The following is a 23,872-nucleotide window of genomic DNA, read 5'->3' on the forward strand; positions in this document are numbered from 1 at the left end:
GACAGTAAAAGACGCGTCTCTCAATGTTGATACCCTCTAACGATTTAAGCATTACATGGGTGCACCCAGATAGGTATCATACACGCTTTTGACGCTTTGCACCATACTTTATAACCAGACGAGTCCGAGTCATGCACTCAACTATAAATTTAAGGGACTGTTTGGCAACGCTGCGACGATTCCATTTGTCGACCGTTCCCCATACGAGTACTGTACAAAGCATAACAAGGATAAATAACTTATATTGAACCACAAAGTGACTGTTTCAATCTTCTAACCAATTACCTACCAGCATTCACTCTAGTATGATACCAGCATGCATTGAGTCAATACGGTACTTACAGAAAAAAGTCCATATCAGACCTTTATATAAAGGTATGGTGGAAGGGGGGTTTGGAACTGTAGTCTTATTTTACTAATTGCCATAAACCACTCGGAAGGATGGTTCAAAACCTCGCTTGGTCGACGAGACCTGCCTGCAAAATAGTCTATGTCGAGTCTCGCTGAGGATATTTCCTCGCTGGGAACTCATAGAGTCCTCTTGAGTACAAGATTTGAGTGCTCACCTACTGTATCCCTCTACGCCATACCTTACTCACTTGTCTTTGTCAAGAATACCTCCGCCACCCGATATTTTTGACGCCCAAGAAGGTATTCTTAGTAAAGAGGGGTGAGTACAAGGGTGCTTGCCAGACCTAATTTTTTTTTCTTTCAACACATTACCTATAGTAACTAAAGGTATCGACGTACAGTCTGAGACACCCCCCCCAGCACTAGCCTCCTAGCCATGAGTTTCACATTTCATCAAAAAAATCAATGGACTTAAAAAGATAAAAATGCCGACCATTATAATACCTCATACACATAGCAACCTGGCTGGTTATAAAGTAATTGGACACCTTGGAGCTATTTGTGCCTGCCTTGCCATATGGCTTGGTTACCCGGCCTTCGAACTTTCCTATGGTGTTCCCATCCCTCCCTCGCTTAAGTTTTCTTGCACTCAATGTCTAAGTTACTTGACCCGCCGTAATACGCCGTAGTATGATACTCGAGTGGACTACCGTACCGGTAGAGAGGTTGCAGGCTTTTATCTGCGGTTGGTGGCAAACCTTTGTGGCAAACTGTCTTCATCGGTGAAGACACCTAGACTAGACTACTACAGTGCTCGAGTGTTCCCCCCATGCACTCGCTCGTTCGCACCGCACCGCACCGAGATTCAATACAAAATATTAGCTTCAACCGCCGTACAACATCCCTCTATTCTTCATTCACCGACCAACTATACTCCCCGCACCACTATTCTGAACAGTTTCGTTTTCCCTCTTTCCACTCGCTTAGACAAAAGGCAGCAAGACACCACACTTCACGACAGTAGGCTCAACTATGAGGTCTCTGCTTCTTCCTTGTCTCGTAGCTGCACCAGCTTTCGTAACTGCTGTTACCGGTCAGCGAACCCATAACCAGCCTAAGCACGCCTTGCACGAAGATTCACCGGACCTCATATGCCATAGTGGAACTTGTTATCCCAGAGTTTTCCAACCCACCCATGAATTTCAAGTTGTGCACGACGATCAGGAATTACCTCGTGGCCTCCATTACAGACTCAACCTCGAAACCGGACTGAAGGAAGCGAAAATCAATGTAGACGACAGCTCGGAAACTATCAGTGGCGTAGTAGTACTACCAGATCAGGGAGCGGAATCATTACCACCTGATGACCACTCTAGGCAGCGGGTTCCGAGTTCTGATGACGGAGCTATCAAACCCCCATCATCTGCCCCTGGAGATAGCGTGACGCTTAGCGAATCTTTGGAGATAATCCTTGATACATCCTCTCGATCAACCCCTGATATCATTGCTGCTCTTCTTTCGCTTGAGGATTCTGCGCACGAAATCTACTGGGGACTACAAATCTCAGCCCCACGCTACGTTGCTAGTCTTTTACGCCTGATCAGCAGCGCCCCTGATGCTTCCGTCAGGTCGAGTTCTGCCCTTGTTTTGGGAAATGCTTTGTCGAACAATCCTAAGGCTCTCTCCTCGGCCACCTCAGACCCCCTTGTCCCACTGATTCGCTCGCTCCTATCGTCTCTCGGGACAGAGAATGATACTGGTGCCAAAGCACGGATCTTGTATGCTCTCAACAAAGCTATCAAGTCTCCCCTCACTCGATCCGAGTTCCTTATTGGAGGTGGAATGCGCACGCTGCAAGATCTTTTCGCACAAGGAAACGCTGAGTTCATGGCTAAGACAGCCACCTTTGTCGAGGATAACTTCCTTAACGATGATATGCGTGCAGAATCGGAATTGAAGGCCGAGCCCGGTGTCAAGAAGCAAGATAACATTCCAAATCGTTACCGCCCTGATCGTGTCCTTAACGATGAGAGAAGCTTCTACCGGCCTTTTGAGGATGCTCTTTTGAACCGATCCAACCAGAAAGACCTCGAGAATGACGAGTTTAAGAGTAAGGTATTCAGCGCCTTGAGCGCTTTGAAGCGCAAGCACCCAGGTGACGAAGCTTGTACTCCTAGTGCAAATTTTCTGATCTGGCTGGAGGGTCAGGCCGATCTCAGGGGAAAGACTCTCTTGGAGCTTGAGGAGGATGGCGATCAACTGACGAAAGTATTGGCGGTGGAGAACCGTGGCCTTTTTGTTGGGTAGCTCCGATGGAACAGAATGAAGCACTTCATAGTCCCGATATCCGCCCCCTCTGCTGGTTTCCGTTTTCTAGTTTTCCTGGGGTGGCGCTTTCTGCCTTTTTTGCCTTTTTTTTGTTGTAAATAACTAGAACGTTCTCGTGATATTACGGAGAAGGACAGGTTTCTTTGGTTGCGAGTCGTTATCTGATTTTTGGTCATTTTACAAATTTTATGCGGTCGTCTATATACAGTATGACTTCCTCTTTGCCGGAAATATACCGACATCTAATTTGGGCAAACATTGCATTGTTACCGTACGAGCTACAGTACACTGAATCCTGCTTCAATGAGGTCACTAAACTGGACAAACCGTTAGTCTATAATATCATACTCGAGCACAATACTCGAACACAAAGACCCCTTCTCCATCGTGCTAGTAGTCTACGCCCGACGGCAATGAAGCTCTCTTCCGCAACCTAAACGACCGAGCCACAGTACTAAAATTTCCTGGGACCAAACAGATGCCCGTTATTACCGCGCCATGGGTGGAGAAAACTATAGTTGCCCCACTACTTGTATCGTACTCATAGGGCAAGCGGTAAAATCTACTCGGGTGCATACTGGTTCGGTGATATACCAGGAACAATCTCCCATTGGGGGTGTACGGGTACGGTAGTTACCATCATTATTATCCTAGCGCCCGTTATTTTGCCCTGTAGTAGCACGATCAGATAAGACTCGCTTGGCAACTCCAGATTAGGGCATGCCCTAAAAGAGTCACTTCTCTTCACACCAACTTCCGAGAAACATACATTCCACAAAAGTGTCAGATAATTTCTTCGATAGAAGTGAGGATTCACAAACTCGCCTACCACCCATCAACCATATTCTGAAAAAAACCGGAGTGCTTCTATAAACAAAGCGCAGCGATGGGTACGCTCAAAATTCCCCCTACAGATGGACTCCCTCTAGTACAGAGACTAATGCCAAATTTGCAGCCCCAACAAAGAAGACCAAGAAGACCGCCGACAGCATCAACACCCGTCTGGCTCTCGTCATGAAGTCGGGGAAGTACGTGCTCGGCTACAAATCCACCCTGAAGACTCTCCGTTCTGGAAAGGCTAAGCTTGTCATCATTGCCGGTATGTCTAGGGCTCCTGGTGCAAAAGGTTGTATTCCGACCACAGTCTGATAATTCGATAGGCAACACACCTCCTCTCCGCAAATCTGAGCTCGAGTACTACTCCATGTTGGGCAAGTGTCACGTTCACCACTTTGCTGGAAACAACGTAAGACAACCATCCCATTCTTCGCCCAGTTGATGCTCTCAAAGGAGAAGCGGTTCTTTGAACTGCGACTTCATCCCTGAGAAGAAGCGAGGTGCTTCGGAGGGATAACTCTGCTAATTTTTAAGCTGGGCAGATTGAACTTGGCACTGCCTGTGGTAAACTCTTTCGTTGCTCTACCATGGCTATCCTCGACCAGGGTGACTCGGATATCTTGTCTTCCAACACTTAAAGTTCTGGGGATAAAATAGGGCATGTGGGTTGAGACGATGGGATTTAGATAAAAATAAAAATAAAAGTCTTTCTCACCAATCGGATCACTTTAGGCCCCGAGTGATGTCGCTGTGATTAGTGGGTTTCAAGGACTTTTTGAAACCCTACGGTAATTGCACCAACTTTAGTACATACGAGGAAGCATGGAGAAAATATAAAAATGTAGTTATGATAATAATTAATACGAGTATTATTATGTACAAGTACCGTGCATATAATTGCTTAGGTTACCCGGCTACTTACAGAACTTATCTTGAATATTATCCCTGCAATTTTGAGTTTTCCCCACTGAAATAAAGTCTGGGATTTGCAATCTTCGTACCACTAACTTTGGACCTGGATCAAGCACTCATGTCAGTTGCTGTCTCAGCACCAGGGAAGGTCCTCCTCGTGGGAGGTTACCTTGTCCTTGACAAGAGTTACTCTGGCCTAGTATTCGGGCTAAGTGCCAGAATTCATACGATCTCTACGATCTCAACTTCGGAAACTGGGGCAATAGTCGTTAGGTCCCCTCAATTTTCGAATGCAACATGGACATACACACTGTCCTCCTCCGAGAATGGGGTATCTGTGAAGCATGTTACGGACAAAAGGTATCTCCCCCAGTCAAACTTTCAACCCAATCAGGGCTAATCTCCACCTTAGTTCTTCAAACAACACCTTCGTCGAGACCACCATCCGCTACGTGCTCTCATACCTCTCCTTGCCCAAGATACCCAGCAGCGAAATCACAATCCTAGCGGATAACGATTACTACTCCCAGCCAACCTCTGCCGTTCCGCTCCAGCGTTTCAGCAATCAGAACGTCCCACTCTCCTCCGCCCACAAAACAGGTCTCGGCTCTTCTGCAGCGCTAGTCACTTCCCTAACAACCTGTCTCCTTCAAACGTATTCTCCCGCACCCCTCCAACTCTCCACCCCCTCCTACTTGACAAAAATTCACAACCTCTCACAAGTAGCCCACTGCGTAGCCCAAGGCAAAGTTGGGAGCGGTTTCGACGTAGCAGCAGCAGTCTTCGGCTCATGTGTATACCGCCGCTTCTCCCCGTCGATTCTACAAGCGCTCCCGGAAGCAAACACACCCAGGTTCTCCCAAGAACTGAGAGAAGCTGTGGATCTGAGCTGGGATGTAGGGATTGAGAAGACTAAGATCCCAAAGGGCGTGAGGGTAGTTATGGGAGATGTTGACTGTGGAAGCTCTACTCCTGGAATGGTCAAGAGGGTGCTCGCCTGGCGGGAGAGTGAGAAGGAGGCTGCGGGGGAGCAATGGGATGAGCTCGAGAGGGTAAATCGTGGACTTATTGACCTGCTTGGGCAACTGAGCGAAAGCAGTCACGATGATGTCAGAAAGCAGATCCTAGATATCAGGAAGAATATCCGTGCCATGGGAGTGGCAGCGGGCGTGCCCATTGAACCGGAAGAGCAGACGAAGCTACTGGACGCAGTCTCTACGGGAGTCCCCGGGGTGCTTGGAGGCGTGGTTCCTGGTGCTGGCGGATATGATGCCGTTGCTTTCATAATCAAGGATGATGAGGAGACAGTTACAGCCTTGAAGGAATTTCTAGCAAAATGGGATGATGGGAAAGTCAAGGCCCTCGAAACGAGGGAGGAGCAGGAGGGCGTTAGGGTGGAGCAGATGAAACAGTACGAGGGGTTTGGGAACTACTTGAAGCTGTCTTAATCAGCAATCCTGGTAGCCGCAGAAGAAATTTGTTAGATAATATGATAGCCCCCAGCAAGTGCCCAAGAAACACCCCACCACTCCACCGATTCCGCCCCGAGTGACATATGATGACCAAATGTAGGATGCCAAGGAGTTGAGCTCCCCATACCTAGAGAGCCTCTACACCTATGTCACTTCACACCTCCAACCATCAAACTCCCGCCAGATATCCCCCACTTACCTCCATTAATCCATCACCGACCCATCACCAACCCATCCTCCGAAAAACACCGGTGATCAAAAAAGGAAAAACAATATCAGAATGCCCGGCTTCGACTTCTCCAATCACACCCGCAATGCGGCGCTACATGCAAAGGGTATGCCCTTGCCCAAAGCTACTTCTACGGGGACCACCATCGTGGGATGTATTTTTGATGGGGGGGTCGTTATAGCTGCTGGTTTGTGCTATCCACCTCCTATTGGAAGAAGCTGGATGGGGAGGGGAGGGGAAGGAAAGGAGGTGACTAATTATTGGGGTGATGGGATAAAGATACAAGAGCCACCAGCGGTCCTATCGTCGCCGACAAGAACTGTGAGAAATTGCATTTCATTTCCCCCCAGATTTGGTGCGCTGGTACGTTTCTACCCCCCGCCTATCTAGATAACTCTATCTATCCCTATCGGCAAGGAGCTCACATTTTCCATAGGAGCCGGAACCGCTGCAGAGTAAACCCCTCTCCACCCTCCTCCCCTGCTCCCAACCTCGCTAATACAACACCATCCACCAACAGCACAGAGTTCACAACAGCTTTAATCTCCTCCCAACTCGAACTCCACAGTCTAAGCACGGGTCGCAAACCCCGCGTTGTGACCTGCATGACCCTCCTAAAGCAGCACCTCTTCCGCTACCAGGGACACATTGGCGCATACCTCGTCATCGCGGGCGTAGATCCAACAGGCACACACCTCTTCACCGTCCACGCTCACGGGTCCACCGATAAGCTGCCGTATGTCACCATGGGCTCTGGCTCCCTCGCCGCCATGGCGGTCTTTGAGACGAAGTGGGAGAAGTCCCTGACCAGGGAGGAAGCGGTTGACCTTTGCTCTGAGGCTATTCTGGCGGGTATTTTCAACGACTTGGGGTCTGGGAGTAATGTCGATGTCTGCGTTATCACTTCTGAGAGGGTATGTTTTTCACTATTTCGATTATTGTAGGAGGGAGAGGGGCTAATTAGTTGGGGGATGGATAGGCGACGCTCATGCGCAATCATATCACGCCGAATGAACGTGTGCCCAAGGAGATGTCGTACAAGTTTGCCCGTGGTACAACTGGGTATATTAAGGAGATGGTTGTTGAGAAAAAAGACTTGAAGAAATATGTCACCATCGTCGACTTGGGCGATGCCCCCGCCAGTGGGGGTACGGCGGGAGATGCTATGGAGGTGGACGCTTAGATGATAATTTCTGTAGCGTGTGAACCGAGCTTATTACAGCTTTGATACAATAAATCAGAGATATTTTAGCGTCGGTGTGCTTTTGTCGTAGTACCGTATTGTAATTTCGTCGTCTGATAGGGCATTCCATCACACCCGTAGAACTTCACTGGCAAGCGTGCTGTGGTTTAAGCTGGAGCTTCAAAAACCACCCCGCATGCGCAGACCAACTTCAAATTAAGAACCCAAAAGAAAGAAAGAAGAAAGAAAAAAAAACACGATTACTTTCTCTCATTCACAACATAAGATTTTTACCTTTTCATCATCATCCCACTCTACCAACCACACTTCTATTGAATCCCAAGGGAACCCTCCAGTTAATCCCCTGGCTTCGGTATCAGGAGAGCGCACGAAGAGAGAAGGAAAGAAAAAAAAGGAAACCACAAACCACCATCTACAAGGTACTGTTTTTGCTCCTCTTCCTCTCACGGATATTTTTACCGAGGACCTAACTTCTCAATGATACGAGGACCCTGTTCCTCCCATTCCGCCTTTGTGATCCACATATTCTCCTTGTCCGCCATAATGTTCGCGAGAACGGCGCCGCCAAGGAAGACCATGTGACGCCTTCGTGGAGGGTCTTCGATCCGGACTTTGAATTTCTGTTGGAAGGGTTAGTGAATTAGTCATGATTTATGATGTTGGGTTGGAGCTAGGTAGGAGTGAAAACTTACGCTTAGTCGTGTCGGATCACCGTGTAGCACCTTGGTAAGCCATAGTTGCTTCAATTCCTTCTCCAATCTGCTAGGGAGGCCGGGATACATGCTTGAACCGCCGGAAAGTACGATAGCCTTGTATAGGGAGGTTCTGACATCTACGTCGGCAGCCTGGATAGTGTTGAACAGGAACTCTGCGATTCCTGGCTGCTCAATGTCCACGAGGTGGGGCTGGAAGAGGCACTCCGGCGCCTCAAATCGCTCACTACCGACACGGATTACACGGCCGTCTGGGAGGGTGTAGCTCTCCACCAAAACAGTAGTCTCCTCGGCGAGCTTGTGGTCGAGCTCTAGGTCATAGCTGACATAGCATAGCTTCTCTTTAATCTGGCGGACAGTCTCGAAATCGGCAGTACGGTTAAAAGCATACCCCCGGCGGAGGAGAAGGTTGATGAGCTGGCGGGTAACATCACGGCCAGCAACATTGAGACGGCGGGTAAGGTGGTTAAGGACCACACTCTCGTATACAGGGACGATGTGGGTTACACCGTCTCCGGAATCGACGACGACACCGGAACTTAAACCTAAGACATTTTAACTATCTCTATGCGACTCGACGATAGCATTTCATCATCTCTCACCTTGAGCATAGAGAGCGAGCACCGCCTGGATAGCGACATAAACACCCCCGAAGTTATACCTTTCGAACATAACTTCGCACATCTTCTCTCTGTTGCTCAACGGGTTCATGGGAGGCTCCGTGAGTAAGATCTTACGACCGGTGGTATCGACTTGTAGCTTTTCTGAAAATGTGTAGTCCCACACGTGCTGCATGTCTTCCCATCTTTTGATAATACCGTTGTCCATCTATCATCCTTGTCAGCTCATGTACCGTGCACAGGAAAGCCAGTAATACCGGATATGTAATCTGTAGCATCGTCCGAACGGCGGCAGCATCGTCCCCGACCATAATATCTTTCACAATCTGCTTCCCACAAAATCAGCACTCTCTTTCCCAAGCAACATCTTAAACATCTTAAACAGATAAACTCGTACCATATCGCCAGCACGCTCCTCCGCTCTCAATATCGGACGCCCAACGATAGACGGGTACTGGTGTTCCGGAAAGTTCTGGCCAGCGTATCCGACCTTAAGGCTACACAACAATTGAAGCACATCGTTAATACCGTATTTTCGGGAGTCTCTTCGAGGGCGCCAACTATCGGCAATAGCCGGAGAACTCAGGTGAACCTACAAACCAGTTCCCCCATCGAGAACTAGAAAGAGAGAACTCCAGGTCAGCAAGCCAAACTGGGAAATCGGCGGGAATGCTAGAACTTACCAATAGGAGCTTCGTTCATCTTGGAATTAAACGAGAGAAGTTGGAATAGGGAAATTTCTAGGTTACGGAGTGGGTTCCAAAGGTATAATTGTGGTTGTTGAAGCGGGGAGAGAGAATGCGGTGGTCGAGCTCCCTCCCACTCCGGTGTGGTTCGCTGCACGGCCACAAAGAGGACTGGGGTTGTTGGAGGCTCGCTGAGTGACACAAAGCACCCCGTGACTCGGTAACTTCTGGCACGCCTTGCCCCTCAGCCCCCCCACCAAAGGGAGGTATTACTACTCGTATCATACAGTATCGGCATTTGCTCAGTGTTATAATCTAGCTTCACCAACAATCCTTTTTTGAAGCTATGGAAATCATCCCATTTGTTTCCGCCCTCCGCCAGGAGGCTCAGGTACTTGGGGACTACCACGCCGTCCGAAAAATGTGCTCTCGTCGACTGGCAACTCTCCGAAGACGACTTGGCTGGCAGACCTCCAAATCGAAGAAATACGCACCGCAGCCTCGATTGACTGCGGAAGAAATTGCGCAAGAGCCCAGGTTTGAAATTCTATAATCCTCGATATAATATCTTTTTATTCAATTCCCACAATAGATTCGTCCACCTATACCTCTACTCCTCCGAGCGAGCATGGGCCCATGCAATGCAGATGAAGTCTCTCTTAGCAGACGACACTACTGTCGCCTCCGCAGCGATGAAGTCACATCTTGTCTCCCGCCTACACAAAGCTCAGTCTTATGCTGTACAGTTATGCGCACTCCTCGAAGACCCGGCGTCTATGTCTACGGATTACGACGTCTTAGAAGCAAATGCTTATGCCGCATCACTGCGCGGGTCGGAGGCATTTGAAAAATCGCATTGGGAGGACTCGATCAAGGCGTTCGCTATATCAAAGATTATATACTCGGCATTATTATCATTTTCAAAGAACGAGATTTACAAGGACCAGTTGACGAGCACCGTCGATCCGAGTATTCGATACTCGGCGTATCAATTGCAGCTACCTAGGAGTATGGATGTCGCGACTATCTCTAGGCAGAACTTTCCTAGGCAGGATGAGAGGATTGTGAAGGCGGTTGAGGCCCTAGATGCAAAAGCCTTGTCTGACCCTGCTTCGGAGGCATCAGAAGGGGGCGGAGCAGGTGTGACAGTTACTTCAGTAACCTGGCGCTCACGTACTGCACCTGTGGAAGACGCAGATATCTCCGTGGCCTTAGTAGCATCTCAGGCGGCGGAGCATGCATACCTTTCCCTCCAGAAGGACAACCCCAGCTCGACCGAAGCCTTCGACGGAGTGCTGCTGGCATGGCAAGAAGTGGTAGACGCAACCAAAAAGGCAATCGACCGGCAGACAGCAGAGGGTGTCAGCATGGGCGATCCAAAGATGCAAAATCTACAATTAACCTGGACACTGGTAAATTACTCCCTAATCTGCTGGCGTATCGCGCGAAATCGCGTGATGGTCGAAGGAATAGCCCAAGGCGGGAAAAGGAAGAACAAGAAGGGTGGCGAAGAAGTCAGAGTTAAGAAGCTCGGTCACTTAAAAGAGGAGGTAGCTCTTTATGATGCCATTCTCCAAGTACACCATCTCTTCCTTCCCTCGCCCTTCTGCCCTGTTACTACAATTCTGATAATGTTTTATCTATAGAGTCTAGAACAAGTCTACAACCTCCCCGGCGTCGCGGCCGATGAACCTTTCACCTCCGAGCTCGACTCCAAAAAGGCCTACTTCTCCGCCCTCAAATGCTCCACAATCGCGCGCTCCCACGCAATCCTTTCAAACCGTACAAACGCCCTAGCACTTTTCGCCCGCGCCCTCTCACACATTACTTCCTCCCCACCCATCCCCCAATCCATTGCCACCCCCCCATCACACAAAGGCCTAGATATCGCCCCCGCGGAATCCCAGTCCCTGATATCAACGCTGGAAAACGAAGTAGCGCGCTTCAGAGCCCTCGTAGAAATGGACCTGATCGCGGCGAAGTCAACCAAGACCGCGGGTAAGGGTGGGGGAGTTTTGGTGGAGAGGCTGGACCAGTATCCTGAGGGCAAGATCGACTTTGAGAATGGGATTGTCCAGTGGCCGCCGAAGGTCGCGCCGGTTCCTGTCAAGCCGGTGTTTTTAGATGTGGCGTTTAATTTTATTGAGTATCCTAGTGACGGCGCTCCCAGGGCTGTCACGGATAGGAATGTGGAGGAAGGAGGGAAGGAGAAGGAAGGGAAGAAGGGGGGCTTCTTAGGGAGTTTGTGGGGGAGGTAATCATTTTGTATTGGTGGGAATTTTGTTTTCACGCGAGTGAGAGGCTATGATAAATAGGGAAATCTTTTCCCCATAACAGTTCAAGTATGATAACTAAAGGGTTTGTAGTTCTACGATACAGGTGTGGTATTTGACGGAATAAAGCGAAAAAAGGAGGCAGTTGCGGCCTAATTTAGAACTCCATTGAATTTCCACTATTCCCTTCTCTCTCTCGCTTTACTCCCGCTTCGTCCCGAAGAAGGCCATTCACAAAGGTCTTGAAGTAATCGACATACGGCTTCAACGAAGTCTTCTCATAATCTACCACCACAAACCCCATTAGTACCACCAAGATCAAACCCGAGAAGAGGCGGGTAGGAAGAAAGAAGAAAAGAAGCATACCATCAACCTTCTCCTCCCTTTTATGCGCCTTATCCCAAGCATCAATCTCCCCTAACAATCCCAGAACGGTCGGCGCAGCCATGGGGTCGAAAGCCCCCAAATCCCTTTCGTCAATGGGCACACAAACCCTCCCAGTCTGGGGATGCACGCAGAACGGGCTCTTGAGCAGATGGTTGAGGTGCTTGGAGACTTCAGCGTCGAGCCGTGGGTACATGTACTCGAGGACTACCTCCTCCCTGCTCTCTTTCAGACGGGCGGGGTTTAATCCTTCGGATACGCCGGTTTTGGCTACGTCGTAGACGTCGGCCCATTTGTTGAGGCTGGGACGGCTGGGATGGTTGTCCCATTTTTTGCGGAGGGCGTCGTTGAGGGCTGGGGGTGTTAGTTTTTTCTTTCATTTTTTTTCTTGAGTCGGCGGAGGGGAGGGGAGGGACTTTTATCTGGGAGCAGCTGGAGTAGTTTTTCGGCTCTCTCGTTGTCGCGCCAGGGGTCTTGTTCGCGGAGGATGTCGTTTTCGAAACGATCCTTTAGGAGGTTTAGACTGCGACTTTTTCCTCGCGCATACTTTGTTAGGAGCCTATATCTTCACGCTCTAGAGTCTAGGGACTCACGAAATATGCGGGTGCAAAGGCCTCCAGATGTTAACCTTCTTTCCCGCCTGTCCGCCACCCTTCACTAGTCCCAAGTAATTCACTATAGCCCTTCTCTTAGCGTCATCCAGCGACCTCGCACGTTTATCACAGATCCAGGCATGGGCTCCTCTTCTCCCCGAGTACACCCACAGCACATGCTTAAACCCAAGATCATCTCTCAGCGCTGCGTTCATCACCTTTATAGCAACAGTAATGAAGTTCCAGCATAAGTTACAGATGTTGGCCTTATCACAGCAGGTACGGATCTCGTCATAATCCGTCAAATCTATATCGAAGACGAGCTCCTTGCTCAGCGGGTGGAAGGCGCTCTTGTGCAGTGTCTTGCGGTCTCGTGGATTGGCGCTGTATATCGGACCGATTTCGAAACGGGAGGGATTGAGGCGGAGAATTTCTTTTCGGAGTCTAGGGAAGCGTTAGGCAGATAAGAGGAGGAGGGGAAGGGGGGGGGCATACAATTCCATAGTAGGAAATGATTGATATCGCAAATATGCTGAGTTCTGCAGAGTAAATGCGAATTCACGGTGTCCAAAGTCATGGCACGGAATCGGGGAGTGATTGAGCCATTGGAAGAGGGGACGAAACGGGAATAGGCGTTGATAGAATGTTAGGATGACCTGTGGGTCTGAAGGTCCACTTCCGGGCGCTATTGAACTTCATCCAAAATCCAATTAGTCTATAATCTTCTCAAGCCCGGGTAGTTTAAAAGTGAGAGGTTATGTGAAGCAACATACACTGCCCCAACCTCCGACGCTAAGAAGTCCGCATCGTCGTCGTCGCCGAAAAAGTCCTCTTCTTCCTCGTCTTTGAATATATTATCCAAGTCCCCACCTTCCTCCTTCTTAATCTCGATCTTCGCAGGGGAAGCTGGTTCTGGAGGATCGGTCTGTGGCTCTGTCTTCACATCTATTTTGCCAGCTGGGGAGTCCGAGTCTGAGGCTGAATCAAAGTCTGCATCTTGAAATTCTTGGGGAGTAGCTGGGGCGTCTGGAAGAGCAATGTCCTCTTTTGGTGAATTTGGATCAGACATGATTGTACATAGAACTTGGGTGTAGCCTTTGATATTTTGGTGCGAAAGCGCCGTTGTCAAGCTCTGGGGGACGTGAAGCGTGTCACTCACGCCGTTCCCGGAGACGCGTTAATTGCCTGATAAACCTAACCCTATTATTACAATCAATGCTTATCGCTCGGTCCCCAGTTGATAAAATTTAAGGGTGGAACCTCAGCAGAAAGTGATACAAGAGGGACAGTATTAAGATGTGGTGTAAGGATTTTGGGCGAATTGTATGATCCTCTACAGTGCGGTATCGTCCACGCTTACGGATCAGACCTTTTTGGTCCACTCATGCACTGTACCAGCTCTAGAATTTCTATGTACTGTACATTCCGGACCGTATCACAACGCTGCCCAGGGCAAGACAGGATCCGCAGTGGCCGTTCCATAGCTATCGTGTCTGTGGTATCCAAGCCGCCATAGCTCCGGCGCGTGTCAAGTCGCCGATAGAAAGATATATCCCAAACGCCAATGCTTAGCAAGAAGAGCTATAAGGACATTCGAAGGTCCGATATGCTCCTCCAGCGTGCTGAAAGCAAACACCTCAGTCGTCATCATCGTGAATGATCAGCCCTCCTCCTCCGGCTCCTGGTGCCATTGCCTCACCATCAGCGCCATCAGCGCCACCATCCTCCACGCGATTCCCTTCTTCCGTCCCTCCTTTCGATGCCACCTCACCATTGACAGTCTTGATACCCGCAGCGCCACCCCCACCCCCCTTCTTCCCACCCCCCTTCCCACCCTTCTTCCTCCTCTTCCTCCGATTCTTCTCGGTCTTCTCTTCATCCCTTCTCTTCATCCCCTCCGTCTTTTCTAGAAACTCCCTCTCGGCCTTCTCCCTCTCAACCTCCTCCTCCATCAACCGTATCCTCTCATACTCCCTCCGCCGTGCGGCCTTGTAAACATGGAACTCGCCTGATCCAGCTCCCGCGCTGGATCCCTGAACGTTTGTGACGATCTCAGGGGGCGGAGGGAGGACTTTGGTTTTGGGATTGGTGGGCATGTGTATTTCTCGATCGGGCTTCGAGAAGAGGTTTGTTAGGGCGGTGGCTTGGGCGGAAGCCGGGGAGAGGGCGCGACGTTTTGTCGGTCGTTTGTTGCGTGGGTCTTGGGAGGTTGGGATCGCTTCGGGGATTGGTTCGGACATTTTTGCCTGAAGGATGTTTTGTTGTATCGTAGATGTTGGGATAGTGGTACTAATTTAGGTTTCAATGATTGCTGCTGGTAGTGTATTTGTGAGGATGTGCGCTAGGTGATTCCTACGTTTGAGCGGTGGTGAGAGGCTGTCCAGTCTAGAAATTGGGGATAAGGTTACCCGGTTCAACAGCTGATCGCGTCGCCTCCATCAAAGTCTTCAACTCAACATCCTCACCAAACACCAACAGCGACAACAATGGCATACGAAGGCAGGGTCGGATCACGCTTCGGCGGCGGAGGCGTCGCCTCACACTCAGTATCAAACCAAGATAGACGTGAGCGTCTCCGAAAACTCGCACTCGAGACCATAGACCTTGACAAAGACCCCTACTTGTGAGCAATCACCTTCACCTTAATTTTGACTTGCGGAGACCCAAAAATTAACAAGCCCAATAGCTTCAAAAACCACGTCGGCTCCTTTGAGTGCCGTCTCTGTCTAACAGTCCACCAAAACGATGGCTCCTACCTCGCCCACACCCAGGGCCGCAAGCACCAGACCAACCTCGCCCGTCGCGCCGCTCGCGAAGCCAAAGAGGGTCGAAACCTCGACCCGATAACCGGCCTGCCACAAGGCATGATTGGGCAGCAGCTCATCGCGCCAAAAAAGCACTTGAAAATCGGTCGCCCCGGTTACAAAATTACCAAGCTCCGGGACCCCGTTACTCGGCAGTTGGGGTTGCTCTTCCAGTTGCAGTACCCTGAGATCGGTACCGAGATTAAACCCCGGTATCGGTTCATGAGCGCTTTCGAGCAGAGGGTTGAGGTCCCTGCCGATAAGAATTTTCAGTATCTGTTGGTTGCTGCGGAGCCATATGAGACGATTTCGTTCAAGTTACAAGCTAGGGAGGTGGATAGGAGTCCTGGGAAGTTCTGGACACATTTCGATTCGGATAGCAAAGAGTTTTTCTTGCAGCTGTTTTTCAAGACGGAGAGGGAGGAGAGGTATGCTGGTGTGCCGGGGTTGGCTACGAGGGTGTGAGATGCTTGACGAAGATGCTACGGCCTTTTCCAAATCTTTAATTTGAGGGGAGATTGACGGTGTGGGGGGACGATTTCGATGGGATTCATGGTTTGGCTCTCTATTTTTATTTTTTTTACTTGTTCACGAAAGGGGGCACATTTTAATTCTCAGTTGCTGAAGGTGGGAACCAACCTAGTCGTAAATGTAATGTACACTGCCACAACAAAGACAAAAAGACAAGAGAGAGACCTCTCCCTCCTCCATCCAAACCTCATCTAAAATATGACAAAAACAATAAAACTCCAAGTAGACCTTCGAAAATACATGAGACTTGATACACATAAGTGAGAAGCAGATGGGGGAAGGAAAGGAGTAATTTTTGATGTTTATGCCTCGGCAGCCTTTCTTCGTCTCCTCTCCTCCTTCCTAGCTTTCCTCTCCTCCTTTGTCTCGCCCTCGTGCTTTCGCTTCTTCTTATCATTCTTGCGATCGCCTGCCTCAAGCGGTGGGACAAAATCCTTTTCTCGCTCCTTCTTCTTTTCCTCCTTCTTTTCCTTGCGTTTTTCTTCTCGCTCGTCGCGCGCGGCGCGCTCTTTGCTCTGTTTGGAAAGGAAGTACTCTCCGGACTCAATCTGGAGGTCAATCTTTGATTTCTCAGGAGCAGGAGGGAACGGCTGGGCAAGTTAGTATCCAAATAAATAGTGAGACAATGGGGATGACGCACAGTGTATGTCTTCTTCGACTTGTCTGTGATTTTCCGTGGCTTCTTGCGCTTGCTTAGGGTTCTCTTCTTGAACTGTGGGAGAAAGCGATCCCAATTCTCATTGACTAGTTCGGGGTCTTTTTGGAGTTCTCGTTTGATCATGAGTTCCTACGTTTCCCGAATTAGCACAAACTGACCCTTCCACTTCCTAACACCAGTGCCCATACCTTGATATGATAAATTGGATGTATATTATCCATACAACCCTCCACCACCCTCCTAACCTCCTTCAACCCTTTATACCCTCCCATCGCAGAAACAGTACTCCCCTGAACAAGTATATAACACCCAGTCAACAGCTCCAAAGCCTTAAGCGTACTCCCACCCGGTCCCAAAATCCTCTGCCGCCGCTTGACGAACCTCTCCTTATTCCTGACTAAGTTCCCAATCTTGATGATATCGCACGCAACCCCATCCTCGAGAATCTTGATCGCCTGCGGGACGGGAACCGAGCGAGCCAGCAACTTGATCAGATCGCGGGCATTCAAGATCGCGGCGGGGTCGTAAGTCTTTCGGGTGGTTTTCACGGTCATACTACCTTCTACTAGATCCAACGTGCAGGCTATGTGGTGCTTTTCGAGTGTGCGGGTAATTAGCGGCCAGGCTTCACGCAAGTAGGTTTCGCGGTATTTGGGGAAGAGCGTAGCGAAGGAGGACTCTTCGATAAAGGCTCCGGCTTTATTGTCTTCGGGTTTGAATTCTTCAATCTGGGGGTGGGGTTGTTAAGTTTTCTGTTCTTTCTGTTTACTATGGGGTTGTGAGGGGGATTGGTTGATTACCTTCCATTTGTCGATGTCATCGGTATCCCATGGCTTCTCTTTGTCGTGTGTGGACGGCATTGCGACGGTAGTGCTCAGAGCTCGAGGTGTTGGTTGGTGTCGCGCTGGCTGAAAGATTTGGAGGTTTGGTGGTGGGGGATCCTGTGGCCAGAATAAAAGGCCGGGTAACTTTGGTTTCTTTGGTTGATAAAGGATTAGGTCACAAAATATCACTGCGAGCACCCAAAAAGCTCAGATTCATTATTCTTATTATAGGGACAATTGCAAGGCTGCGATTTTATCAGGTAGATGCCAGGATAAAGCGGAACCCAAGTCTATCTAACTCCAGTCCCATGCCAATGTCCCAAGACCCCATCTACACCCCCCTATATGCCTCACTCATCATCACCCTACCAACGTATATCTCACAATATTCCCTTCTCTACCCACCCAGCCCTGACATGATACAATTAAGCCTCCAGAATATCCGCCATCCTATCTCATGAGCCTTCGATGTCTTCCCTTACTACTCCCTGCTTCTCGACGTAGTACCCCTTTGGCGGCTGTCTCTTCGCATGGATCTCAGCTTGTGTAAGAGGTTTGTCGACCTCGCTGACTGTCAACAATTCCTTAACTTTCATGATCATACCGGCGGTGTCGGGGGAGACAGGGTGATAGACTGTCTTCATGCGATGTCGTAGGCCGAGGGCTTTCAGGACGTTGTTTTGGCGCTCAGTCATGCCGATGCCGGAGCGGATGAGGGTGATCTTGAACCAGGACATCTGAAAAGAAAAGAAAAGAAAAGAAAAGTTAGTTCGTACCCCATGGAGTAATTAGCGAGTTTTTCAGGATCGGGGAGGACACCTTTGGAGCGACAGAAGCCATGACTATAGTTGTGAGATGCTTGTTCGTCTCATATTTGGTGTGAGAAAAACGTGGACTTGAGCCTCTATGTGTGTAGTACGCTGACAAAGAGGGACCGGAAACAACAAACCTTGACCATTCGACACTCGAGCTATCCACTCCTAACCTTACGACGGACGGCATCATATCAACAGCACTTCTACCTACACAATGGCCACCACAAAGCCGGTCCACGGGGCCACCAATACGGTCGTCAAAAAAGTCGTCAAAACGGTCGTCAAAAAGGTCGTCAAAAAGGTCATTAATATAATGCCTAAGCCTTATCCGGTGCCCCCGGATCATGGGAAATACATCTTCATCTACAACAATCTCCTGAGCAATCGAGTGCTATACTCACTCTCGCGAACTCTCGACGTCAGTACCCTCCCTCAACCCCCCCCATTCTTGCGGGAACCGTTACTTACGATCATTCCAAAACAGAACAGAGACTCCCTCCGACAGCTCACCTTCGTCGGCAAAAAGTCCGTTCCAGCGGCCCTCCGGAAAGATGTATGGGCACCCATGGCAACCGTGACCTTCAAGGAAAGCCTAATGGGTATAAACACCTTCCGCATGCTCCGGGAATTCCGCCACCTGCACGAAACCTCATACTCCAAGGAACTCCTCCAGAAACCCAAAAAGGAGCGCACCCGTATCCTCATGAACCAGAAGGCAAATTCGGTCGCGGATCTGGCGGAAAGCATAAGGATGGAAGTGGACCGCATAAGTAAGGTTGCCAACCCGCCGCCACTCCGGAAGGGAGAGAAGGCGAAGAAGGATCCGCCGATTAAGTTGCCAATACCACAGGAAGGGGATGTAGTGGTTAAGTGGTCGAATATTTACGATGCGCAGTATGCGAAGGTATGGCCTGAGGTGGTTGTGCACGGGAATTTGCAGAGGGATGGGAGGCATACGGCGCCGGTAGAGGGGGGGAAGGGGGTGAGGGGGGGGGCGAGGACGGTGCAAGAGATTAAGGAGGCGAAGAAGGGGATTGTGAATGAGATTATGGCTTCGAGGGCGAAGTCGGCGAAGGAGACGACCAATATTGTGCTGTGAGGAGTGGGTAGATTAGTGTGGGGGGGTTATCTCAGCGGTGTATATGGGTGGGTTCGGTGTGGTAAGGAGATGTAAACATAGATCTTCGTACACAGATATCTGCTCGAGAATTCCTAGCTTGAGATTGGCTTAAAGTACTTGCATGTTCTTTAGGTGGATGGCTGAGGTTGCAGTGGGGTCAAAACTGCCCCCGCTGGGGTTGCACTGGCTGTTCTCCTTGATATCTTCACAACTAATCAGAACGCGATGCCAACTCCAATCCTCACTTCATTTCTACACTGCTCCCACGAGCTCAATATAACAGCAAACCCACAAGCCCTAAGCCAGATATAAACTAGTGCCAAACACCCCCCTATGATACCACACACCCGAAGCATAGTAGAACACCAGAGCAAAAACCCCTCTAATCGCTCCCCCGACTCTCGAGTGTCACATCCGGATCCAGCGCTGTCTTGCATTTAGTTATTAGCTCCTCCCCGCAGAGCGCTTTCAGCGTGCGGAACTCCAGGCCTGGATTTGGGCCTCTGGAGTGACCAGTGACTTTTCGGCGATGCCCCTGGAGCAGTTAAATGGGACTGAGGTTTGGCTGGGCATAGTGGAGGTGGTGTTAGGGGGGTTACATCATCGATCGATAAATGATGGGGGGAGAAATAGAAGAAGGGAGGGAGAACCTAGACCTGAGAGCCGATAGATTTTGAACAGGTGATATGTGGCGGGGCCCCTGCAGTATTTTCGATTTAGGGAAAGACTGACCGAGTGATAATTTGTGATGAGATGGTACCGGGTTGTACTCCACTGTTGTCATTGGTGCTAAAGCCCAAAACTAGATTATTGTAAAGTAATTATATACAAATAGCTCCCCATGCTTTTGTGTTTGTCGAATACATGGTATCACACAGATACTCGCCCTTCTATCCCTTTAAGGGTTGATCAAACTCAGCCGGCTTAATCAAGATTGGCTTCTCCTACGGGTCCATCGGCTCCACTTTGCTCGACTAGAGCCGGCTTCCCAGCCTCCTTTCTACCCACCTCAATAACGTACCCTCCATTTCTTCCATCCACCTTAAGCCAATTTCCTAACCTCAGCTCTTTCCCAGTACCGACACATACAGCCAGCACCTCCTTCCCTCCCTCACCACGCTCAACAATAGATATCCCATTGACTACCCCGCGAACAGCATCCTTGCCTAAGGGGCCGAGAGCTCCAAGAGGCTCGAGTTTGCGCTTGTCGGAGACCTTCCAAGCGCGGATTTGGTTGTCCCAGCTACCGGAGAGGACTAGGTCCGAATAGGGGACTGCAGCTAAGGCAGTGACGTAGCAGGGACATGGCTCTGGTGGTGGGTCGGTGGGGTTGGATTCAGCGGTGTGATTGGCTGGTAGGAGGGTTTGCTGGAGGCCGTGGGCGAGCTGGATTGTGTGGACGGGCTTTTTCTTGAAAATGGACCAGAGGGAGATGTCCCTGTGCGACTATGGTTAGAGTGGAAAGAGGCTTGAGGCAAATGGGTGCATACCCATTATCACTACCAGTAACAAAGTGCTCCTCATCTATCATGGCCACACAGTCGATTGTGCCTTCCTCGTAGCGTTTGCTCCCGTCCTTGTTTTTCCGGGGCTTTCTCGACTCAGTTCCACCGCTTCCTCCACCTCCACGGAACACAAGTTGAGTTTCCTCCACAATCTTCCACAGTCTTGCTGTACGGTCTCTGGCGCCGACCGTCACGCATCGCTCGCCGGCTAGCGCAGTGATACCTACGACCTCATCTTGATGACCGAACAACGTCTCAACATAGGCTAGCTCATCCAAACTCCATAGCTTAACACTACGGTCGGCAGAGCAAGAATACAGCTGATTTGTCCCACGCCGGAAGATGAGACCAGTCACCGCTCCGCGATGGAACTTAAAGACTTTCAAAGCTTTCAGAAGTTCTGTATCCCATACGACTATCCTCGTATCTTGTCCCCCGGTTGCAACAAACTTTCCGTCCTGCGATGCCGCAACACACAAGATTGACCCTGTATGGCCCTGGAAACTGTCCGCATCCACTTTGCGACGGGCCCGAACGTACGTGACTCGTTTTGGCTTTTGCGAGACTGTGTAGTTTGTGCCGGTAGCAGGAGGGTGCGGATATACTGGGAGTTCCCACTTTATGAGATAGCCGTCTTTAGTGATAGTGTAGATGAACGGGGAACATGTCGCGATGCCTGTAGTAGGTCCGGAATCCATACGGAAGAGGGTAGAATGTGCGGTAGCGAAGGAGAACTGTGAGGAGATATGTCTGTAAACTTTACCTTTCTCTTCTGCCTTAATAGTTATAAGGTTAGCTTGGGGATACTTTGCGTTATATAAAATATACATACCACGCTCTCTCTTAGACGCTCAGCAATTATATCGCGATCGACGTTAGCTGCATCAAATCCTACTTCATCTATCGTTCATTCTTGTCAGTGTTTTTCTGGTTCTAATTGAATGTTGTAAATATACCAACTTCTGCTCGGAGGTTATTTAGGTATTGCTGAGCTAGTCTTAACCTCTTCTCTGCCACTGTTTCCCCAACAAACTCCTCATCCTCATCCTCTTCATCCTCACTTCGTGCCCCCTTATTCCCCTCTTGATCACCACTTTCGGAACCACTTGATATATCGTCATCTTCCGGCGCATTCTTCTTATAAGATTCCCTTGGCTTTTTGGGTTTTCCCCCACCAAAGCATGTAGCTGCTTCTGATCGTTTGCGCTTCTTCAGAGAACCTGGGGTAGAAAAGAAGGATGACATTGTTTTGATTATCGGTGTTCAATTGAACCAATAGGTCGCGGTGAAGTAGTTTTTACTTTGGCCGACACGATTAGGCGCCGTGGGGGAAATCCAAATTTTTTTTAGGGAAAAAGAAATCTTCGACTTGGCACGCACTCCACCTTTCAAATAAGACAGGGTAACTGCTCACTGGCGAGGATAATAAAAGCCTTATCGAGGATGGCTGCAAGACAAGATTAGATGGGATGGAACCGCATGAGATGAGTAATGGATTAGGGTTTCAGAAACGCAGTCGCACTATGCCCACTAACCCACACAACTCTAATTTCCTACCCATCAAATTATTTTCGGTTTCCGGCAATAACGACAGCACGACATCCACCTAACCACCAACCGACCGACCGACGCCAGCTTATTTTCATCTTCACCCCCGAGGTAAGTCGACAAGCCTATTTGAATCCCCCTTACCTTTTCTCTCGAGATGCTCTCATTCGAGAAAAGAAAGAGGGACACTCAAAATGGCTCATGGCTGATTTTTTTTGGCGACCTCCGCTCAATTAGACAGCACAATTCAATATGGTTAAGACTTCAGTCCTCAATGATTGCTTGAACGCTATCAACAACGCCGAGAAGGCTGGAAAGAGGCAGGTCCTTATTAGGCCTTCCTCCAAAGTCATTGTCAAGTTCTTGAGCGTTATGCAAAAGCACGGTAATTGCCCCATGATCCAGCTGTTTATATATGCCCCGAGCCCCACCCTTACCAGAGGTTCGAGCTCCTGTTTGCACTTTCCCTTCCCCCCAATACTCGGGATGATAACTAGACGAACTGTCTCGAACTCTCCACGACCTTTGTCCTTTAAGTTCCCGGAAAATCAAATACCATGCGCAGGACTCTTACACGTTTTCTCTTCCTTTCACTCTTCGATTCTTCTATGGATCTCGTAAACGTTTAATCCGGCGCGACATGCTGATATATTATGTAGAATACATTGGCGAGTTCGAGGAGGTTGACGACCACCGTTCCGGAAAGATAGTTATCCAGCTCAAGGGACGTATCAACAAAACTGGATGTATCTCTCCTAGATACAATGTCAAACTCGGCGACCTCGAGAAGTGGGTTGTCAAGCTTCTCCCTTCCCGTCAGTTCGGTTTCATTGTCTTGACCACCTCTGCCGGTATCATGGACCACGAGGAGGCTAGGAGAAAGCACGTCGCCGGAAAGGTCATTGGATTGTAAGTTTGTCCTTGGATGGGATACGGGAATCACTAAGGTTATAGTTACTAACTATTACTCCCGTAATAGCTTCTACTAGATACCTGCTGGAAATGGGGGGGGGGGTCTCAGGGATGTCTTAAATGTAGTGGATAAAAAAAAAATCGCTTGGATCGACTAAGAAGTTTTTGTCCTTTCCTTATCTTTTTTTATTCCAGGGTATGGTAAGGGATCTAAATTTCATATCAATGGATTTTTGCCTTTCAGGATGGTTCGGGTTGGCGTTTTGGCTGTTGGTACTTTTCAAATTAGGATCTAAACCCCTGACGGCCGTTACCGCCGTGTTCGTACCCCATGATCATGGAAAAATTGTAGTCCAATGAGCGCAGGTTGTCATATATTATGAGATAGTGTATGATAGCAACGTAGATCAAACGATAGCACCCTTTGTACCCTAGTACCGTAGGAGAAATAGAGGGCCGATGCTGTCGGCCAGCCCTTGATATTGCCTAATGTCTGATAGCGGAACATTTTATACTCAAATGAGAGGCAGACTCTGGTAAGACTTAACTTTCT

The 23,872-nt window shown here is 49.4% G+C and overlaps 13 protein-coding genes; 7 read left to right on the plus strand and 6 right to left on the minus strand.

The window, feature by feature from the left end:
• Positions 1 to 1,165: 1,165 nt before the first annotated feature.
• Positions 1,166 to 2,873, plus strand: GSTUM_00007999001 (uncharacterized protein). XM_002839783.2 has 1 exon: positions 1,166 to 2,873. The coding sequence occupies exon 1, from the start codon at positions 1,384 to 1,386 to the stop codon at positions 2,656 to 2,658; it is 1,275 nt and encodes a 424-aa protein (XP_002839829.1). The 5' UTR covers positions 1,166 to 1,383; the 3' UTR covers positions 2,659 to 2,873.
• Positions 2,874 to 3,177: 304 nt separating this feature from the next.
• Positions 3,178 to 4,230, plus strand: GSTUM_00008000001 (uncharacterized protein; the record flags this gene model as incomplete). XM_002839784.2 has 6 exons in its annotated part: positions 3,178 to 3,303; positions 3,368 to 3,484; positions 3,542 to 3,569; positions 3,635 to 3,778; positions 3,840 to 3,925; positions 4,059 to 4,230. 6 exons carry the CDS (start codon positions 3,178 to 3,180, stop codon positions 4,152 to 4,154), a joined length of 597 nt encoding a protein of 198 aa, XP_002839830.1. The 3' UTR covers positions 4,155 to 4,230.
• A 267-nt stretch (positions 4,231 to 4,497) lies between these two features.
• Positions 4,498 to 5,946, plus strand: GSTUM_00008001001 (uncharacterized protein). XM_002839785.2 has 2 exons: positions 4,498 to 4,788; positions 4,841 to 5,946. The coding sequence occupies exons 1-2, from the start codon at positions 4,547 to 4,549 to the stop codon at positions 5,874 to 5,876; spliced, it is 1,278 nt and encodes a 425-aa protein (XP_002839831.1). The 5' UTR covers positions 4,498 to 4,546; the 3' UTR covers positions 5,877 to 5,946.
• A 122-nt stretch (positions 5,947 to 6,068) lies between these two features.
• On the plus strand, positions 6,069 to 7,381 carry GSTUM_00008002001 (uncharacterized protein). XM_002839786.2 has 5 exons: positions 6,069 to 6,316; positions 6,409 to 6,492; positions 6,566 to 6,584; positions 6,650 to 7,043; positions 7,109 to 7,381. Exons 1-5 carry the CDS (start codon positions 6,181 to 6,183, stop codon positions 7,310 to 7,312), a joined length of 837 nt encoding a protein of 278 aa, XP_002839832.1. The 5' UTR covers positions 6,069 to 6,180; the 3' UTR covers positions 7,313 to 7,381.
• Positions 7,382 to 7,554: 173 nt separating this feature from the next.
• On the minus strand, positions 7,555 to 9,483 carry GSTUM_00008004001 (uncharacterized protein). XM_002839787.2 has 7 exons: positions 9,350 to 9,483; positions 9,263 to 9,284; positions 9,064 to 9,163; positions 8,924 to 8,992; positions 8,649 to 8,874; positions 8,026 to 8,591; positions 7,555 to 7,953 (listed from the first exon to the last, which is right to left on the minus strand). The coding sequence occupies exons 1-7, from the start codon at positions 9,366 to 9,368 to the stop codon at positions 7,789 to 7,791; spliced, it is 1,167 nt and encodes a 388-aa protein (XP_002839833.1). The 5' UTR covers positions 9,369 to 9,483; the 3' UTR covers positions 7,555 to 7,788.
• Positions 9,484 to 9,662: 179 nt separating this feature from the next.
• On the plus strand, positions 9,663 to 11,489 carry GSTUM_00008005001 (uncharacterized protein; the record flags this gene model as incomplete). XM_002839788.2 has 4 exons in its annotated part: positions 9,663 to 9,889; positions 9,945 to 10,929; positions 10,999 to 11,350; positions 11,431 to 11,489. Exons 1-4 carry the CDS (start codon positions 9,699 to 9,701, stop codon positions 11,487 to 11,489), a joined length of 1,587 nt encoding a protein of 528 aa, XP_002839834.1. The 5' UTR covers positions 9,663 to 9,698.
• Positions 11,490 to 11,782: 293 nt separating this feature from the next.
• GSTUM_00008006001 (uncharacterized protein) lies at positions 11,783 to 14,389 on the minus strand (the record flags this gene model as incomplete). XM_002839789.2 has 6 exons in its annotated part: positions 13,376 to 14,389; positions 13,098 to 13,295; positions 12,603 to 13,046; positions 12,426 to 12,538; positions 11,992 to 12,363; positions 11,783 to 11,910 (listed from the first exon to the last, which is right to left on the minus strand). The coding sequence occupies exons 1-6, from the start codon at positions 13,669 to 13,671 to the stop codon at positions 11,783 to 11,785; spliced, it is 1,551 nt and encodes a 516-aa protein (XP_002839835.1). The 5' UTR covers positions 13,672 to 14,389.
• Positions 14,390 to 14,477: 88 nt separating this feature from the next.
• On the minus strand, positions 14,478 to 14,908 carry GSTUM_00008007001 (uncharacterized protein; the record flags this gene model as incomplete). XM_002839790.2 has 2 exons in its annotated part: positions 14,543 to 14,908; positions 14,478 to 14,483 (listed from the first exon to the last, which is right to left on the minus strand). Exons 1-2 carry the CDS (start codon positions 14,840 to 14,842, stop codon positions 14,478 to 14,480), a joined length of 306 nt encoding a protein of 101 aa, XP_002839836.1. The 5' UTR covers positions 14,843 to 14,908.
• Positions 14,909 to 15,088: 180 nt separating this feature from the next.
• On the plus strand, positions 15,089 to 16,153 carry GSTUM_00008008001 (uncharacterized protein; the record flags this gene model as incomplete). XM_002839791.2 has 3 exons in its annotated part: positions 15,089 to 15,225; positions 15,289 to 15,961; positions 16,034 to 16,153. 2 exons carry the CDS (start codon positions 15,089 to 15,091, stop codon positions 15,869 to 15,871), a joined length of 720 nt encoding a protein of 239 aa, XP_002839837.1. The 3' UTR covers positions 15,872 to 15,961; positions 16,034 to 16,153.
• An 86-nt stretch (positions 16,154 to 16,239) lies between these two features.
• GSTUM_00008009001 (90S preribosome/SSU processome component KRR1) lies at positions 16,240 to 17,492 on the minus strand (the record flags this gene model as incomplete). XM_002839792.2 has 4 exons in its annotated part: positions 17,396 to 17,492; positions 16,784 to 17,323; positions 16,578 to 16,724; positions 16,240 to 16,527 (listed from the first exon to the last, which is right to left on the minus strand). Exons 1-4 carry the CDS (start codon positions 17,453 to 17,455, stop codon positions 16,240 to 16,242), a joined length of 1,035 nt encoding a protein of 344 aa, XP_002839838.1. The 5' UTR covers positions 17,456 to 17,492.
• Positions 17,493 to 17,644: 152 nt separating this feature from the next.
• Positions 17,645 to 18,156, minus strand: GSTUM_00008010001 (mitochondrial 54S ribosomal protein YmL33; the record flags this gene model as incomplete). Its single annotated transcript, XM_002839793.2, has 1 exon — positions 17,645 to 18,156. The coding sequence occupies one exon, from the start codon at positions 18,154 to 18,156 to the stop codon at positions 17,875 to 17,877; it is 282 nt and encodes a 93-aa protein (XP_002839839.1). The 3' UTR covers positions 17,645 to 17,874.
• A 1,962-nt stretch (positions 18,157 to 20,118) lies between these two features.
• On the minus strand, positions 20,119 to 22,159 carry GSTUM_00008011001 (uncharacterized protein). XM_002839794.2 has 4 exons: positions 21,816 to 22,159; positions 21,692 to 21,759; positions 20,845 to 21,635; positions 20,119 to 20,792 (listed from the first exon to the last, which is right to left on the minus strand). Exons 1-4 carry the CDS (start codon positions 22,102 to 22,104, stop codon positions 20,279 to 20,281), a joined length of 1,662 nt encoding a protein of 553 aa, XP_002839840.1. The 5' UTR covers positions 22,105 to 22,159; the 3' UTR covers positions 20,119 to 20,278.
• Positions 22,160 to 22,470: 311 nt separating this feature from the next.
• GSTUM_00008012001 (40S ribosomal protein S22) lies at positions 22,471 to 23,678 on the plus strand. XM_002839795.2 has 4 exons: positions 22,471 to 22,518; positions 22,645 to 22,792; positions 23,067 to 23,316; positions 23,387 to 23,678. The coding sequence occupies exons 2-4, from the start codon at positions 22,660 to 22,662 to the stop codon at positions 23,394 to 23,396; spliced, it is 393 nt and encodes a 130-aa protein (XP_002839841.1). The 5' UTR covers positions 22,471 to 22,518; positions 22,645 to 22,659; the 3' UTR covers positions 23,397 to 23,678.
• The last annotated feature ends 194 nt before the right edge of the window (positions 23,679 to 23,872 follow it).

The sequence above is a fragment of the Tuber melanosporum genome (genome assembly GCF_000151645.1).
Source record: "Tuber melanosporum whole genome shotgun sequence assembly, scaffold_41, strain Mel28".
Lineage (NCBI taxonomy): Eukaryota > Fungi > Ascomycota > Pezizomycetes > Pezizales > Tuberaceae > Tuber > Tuber melanosporum.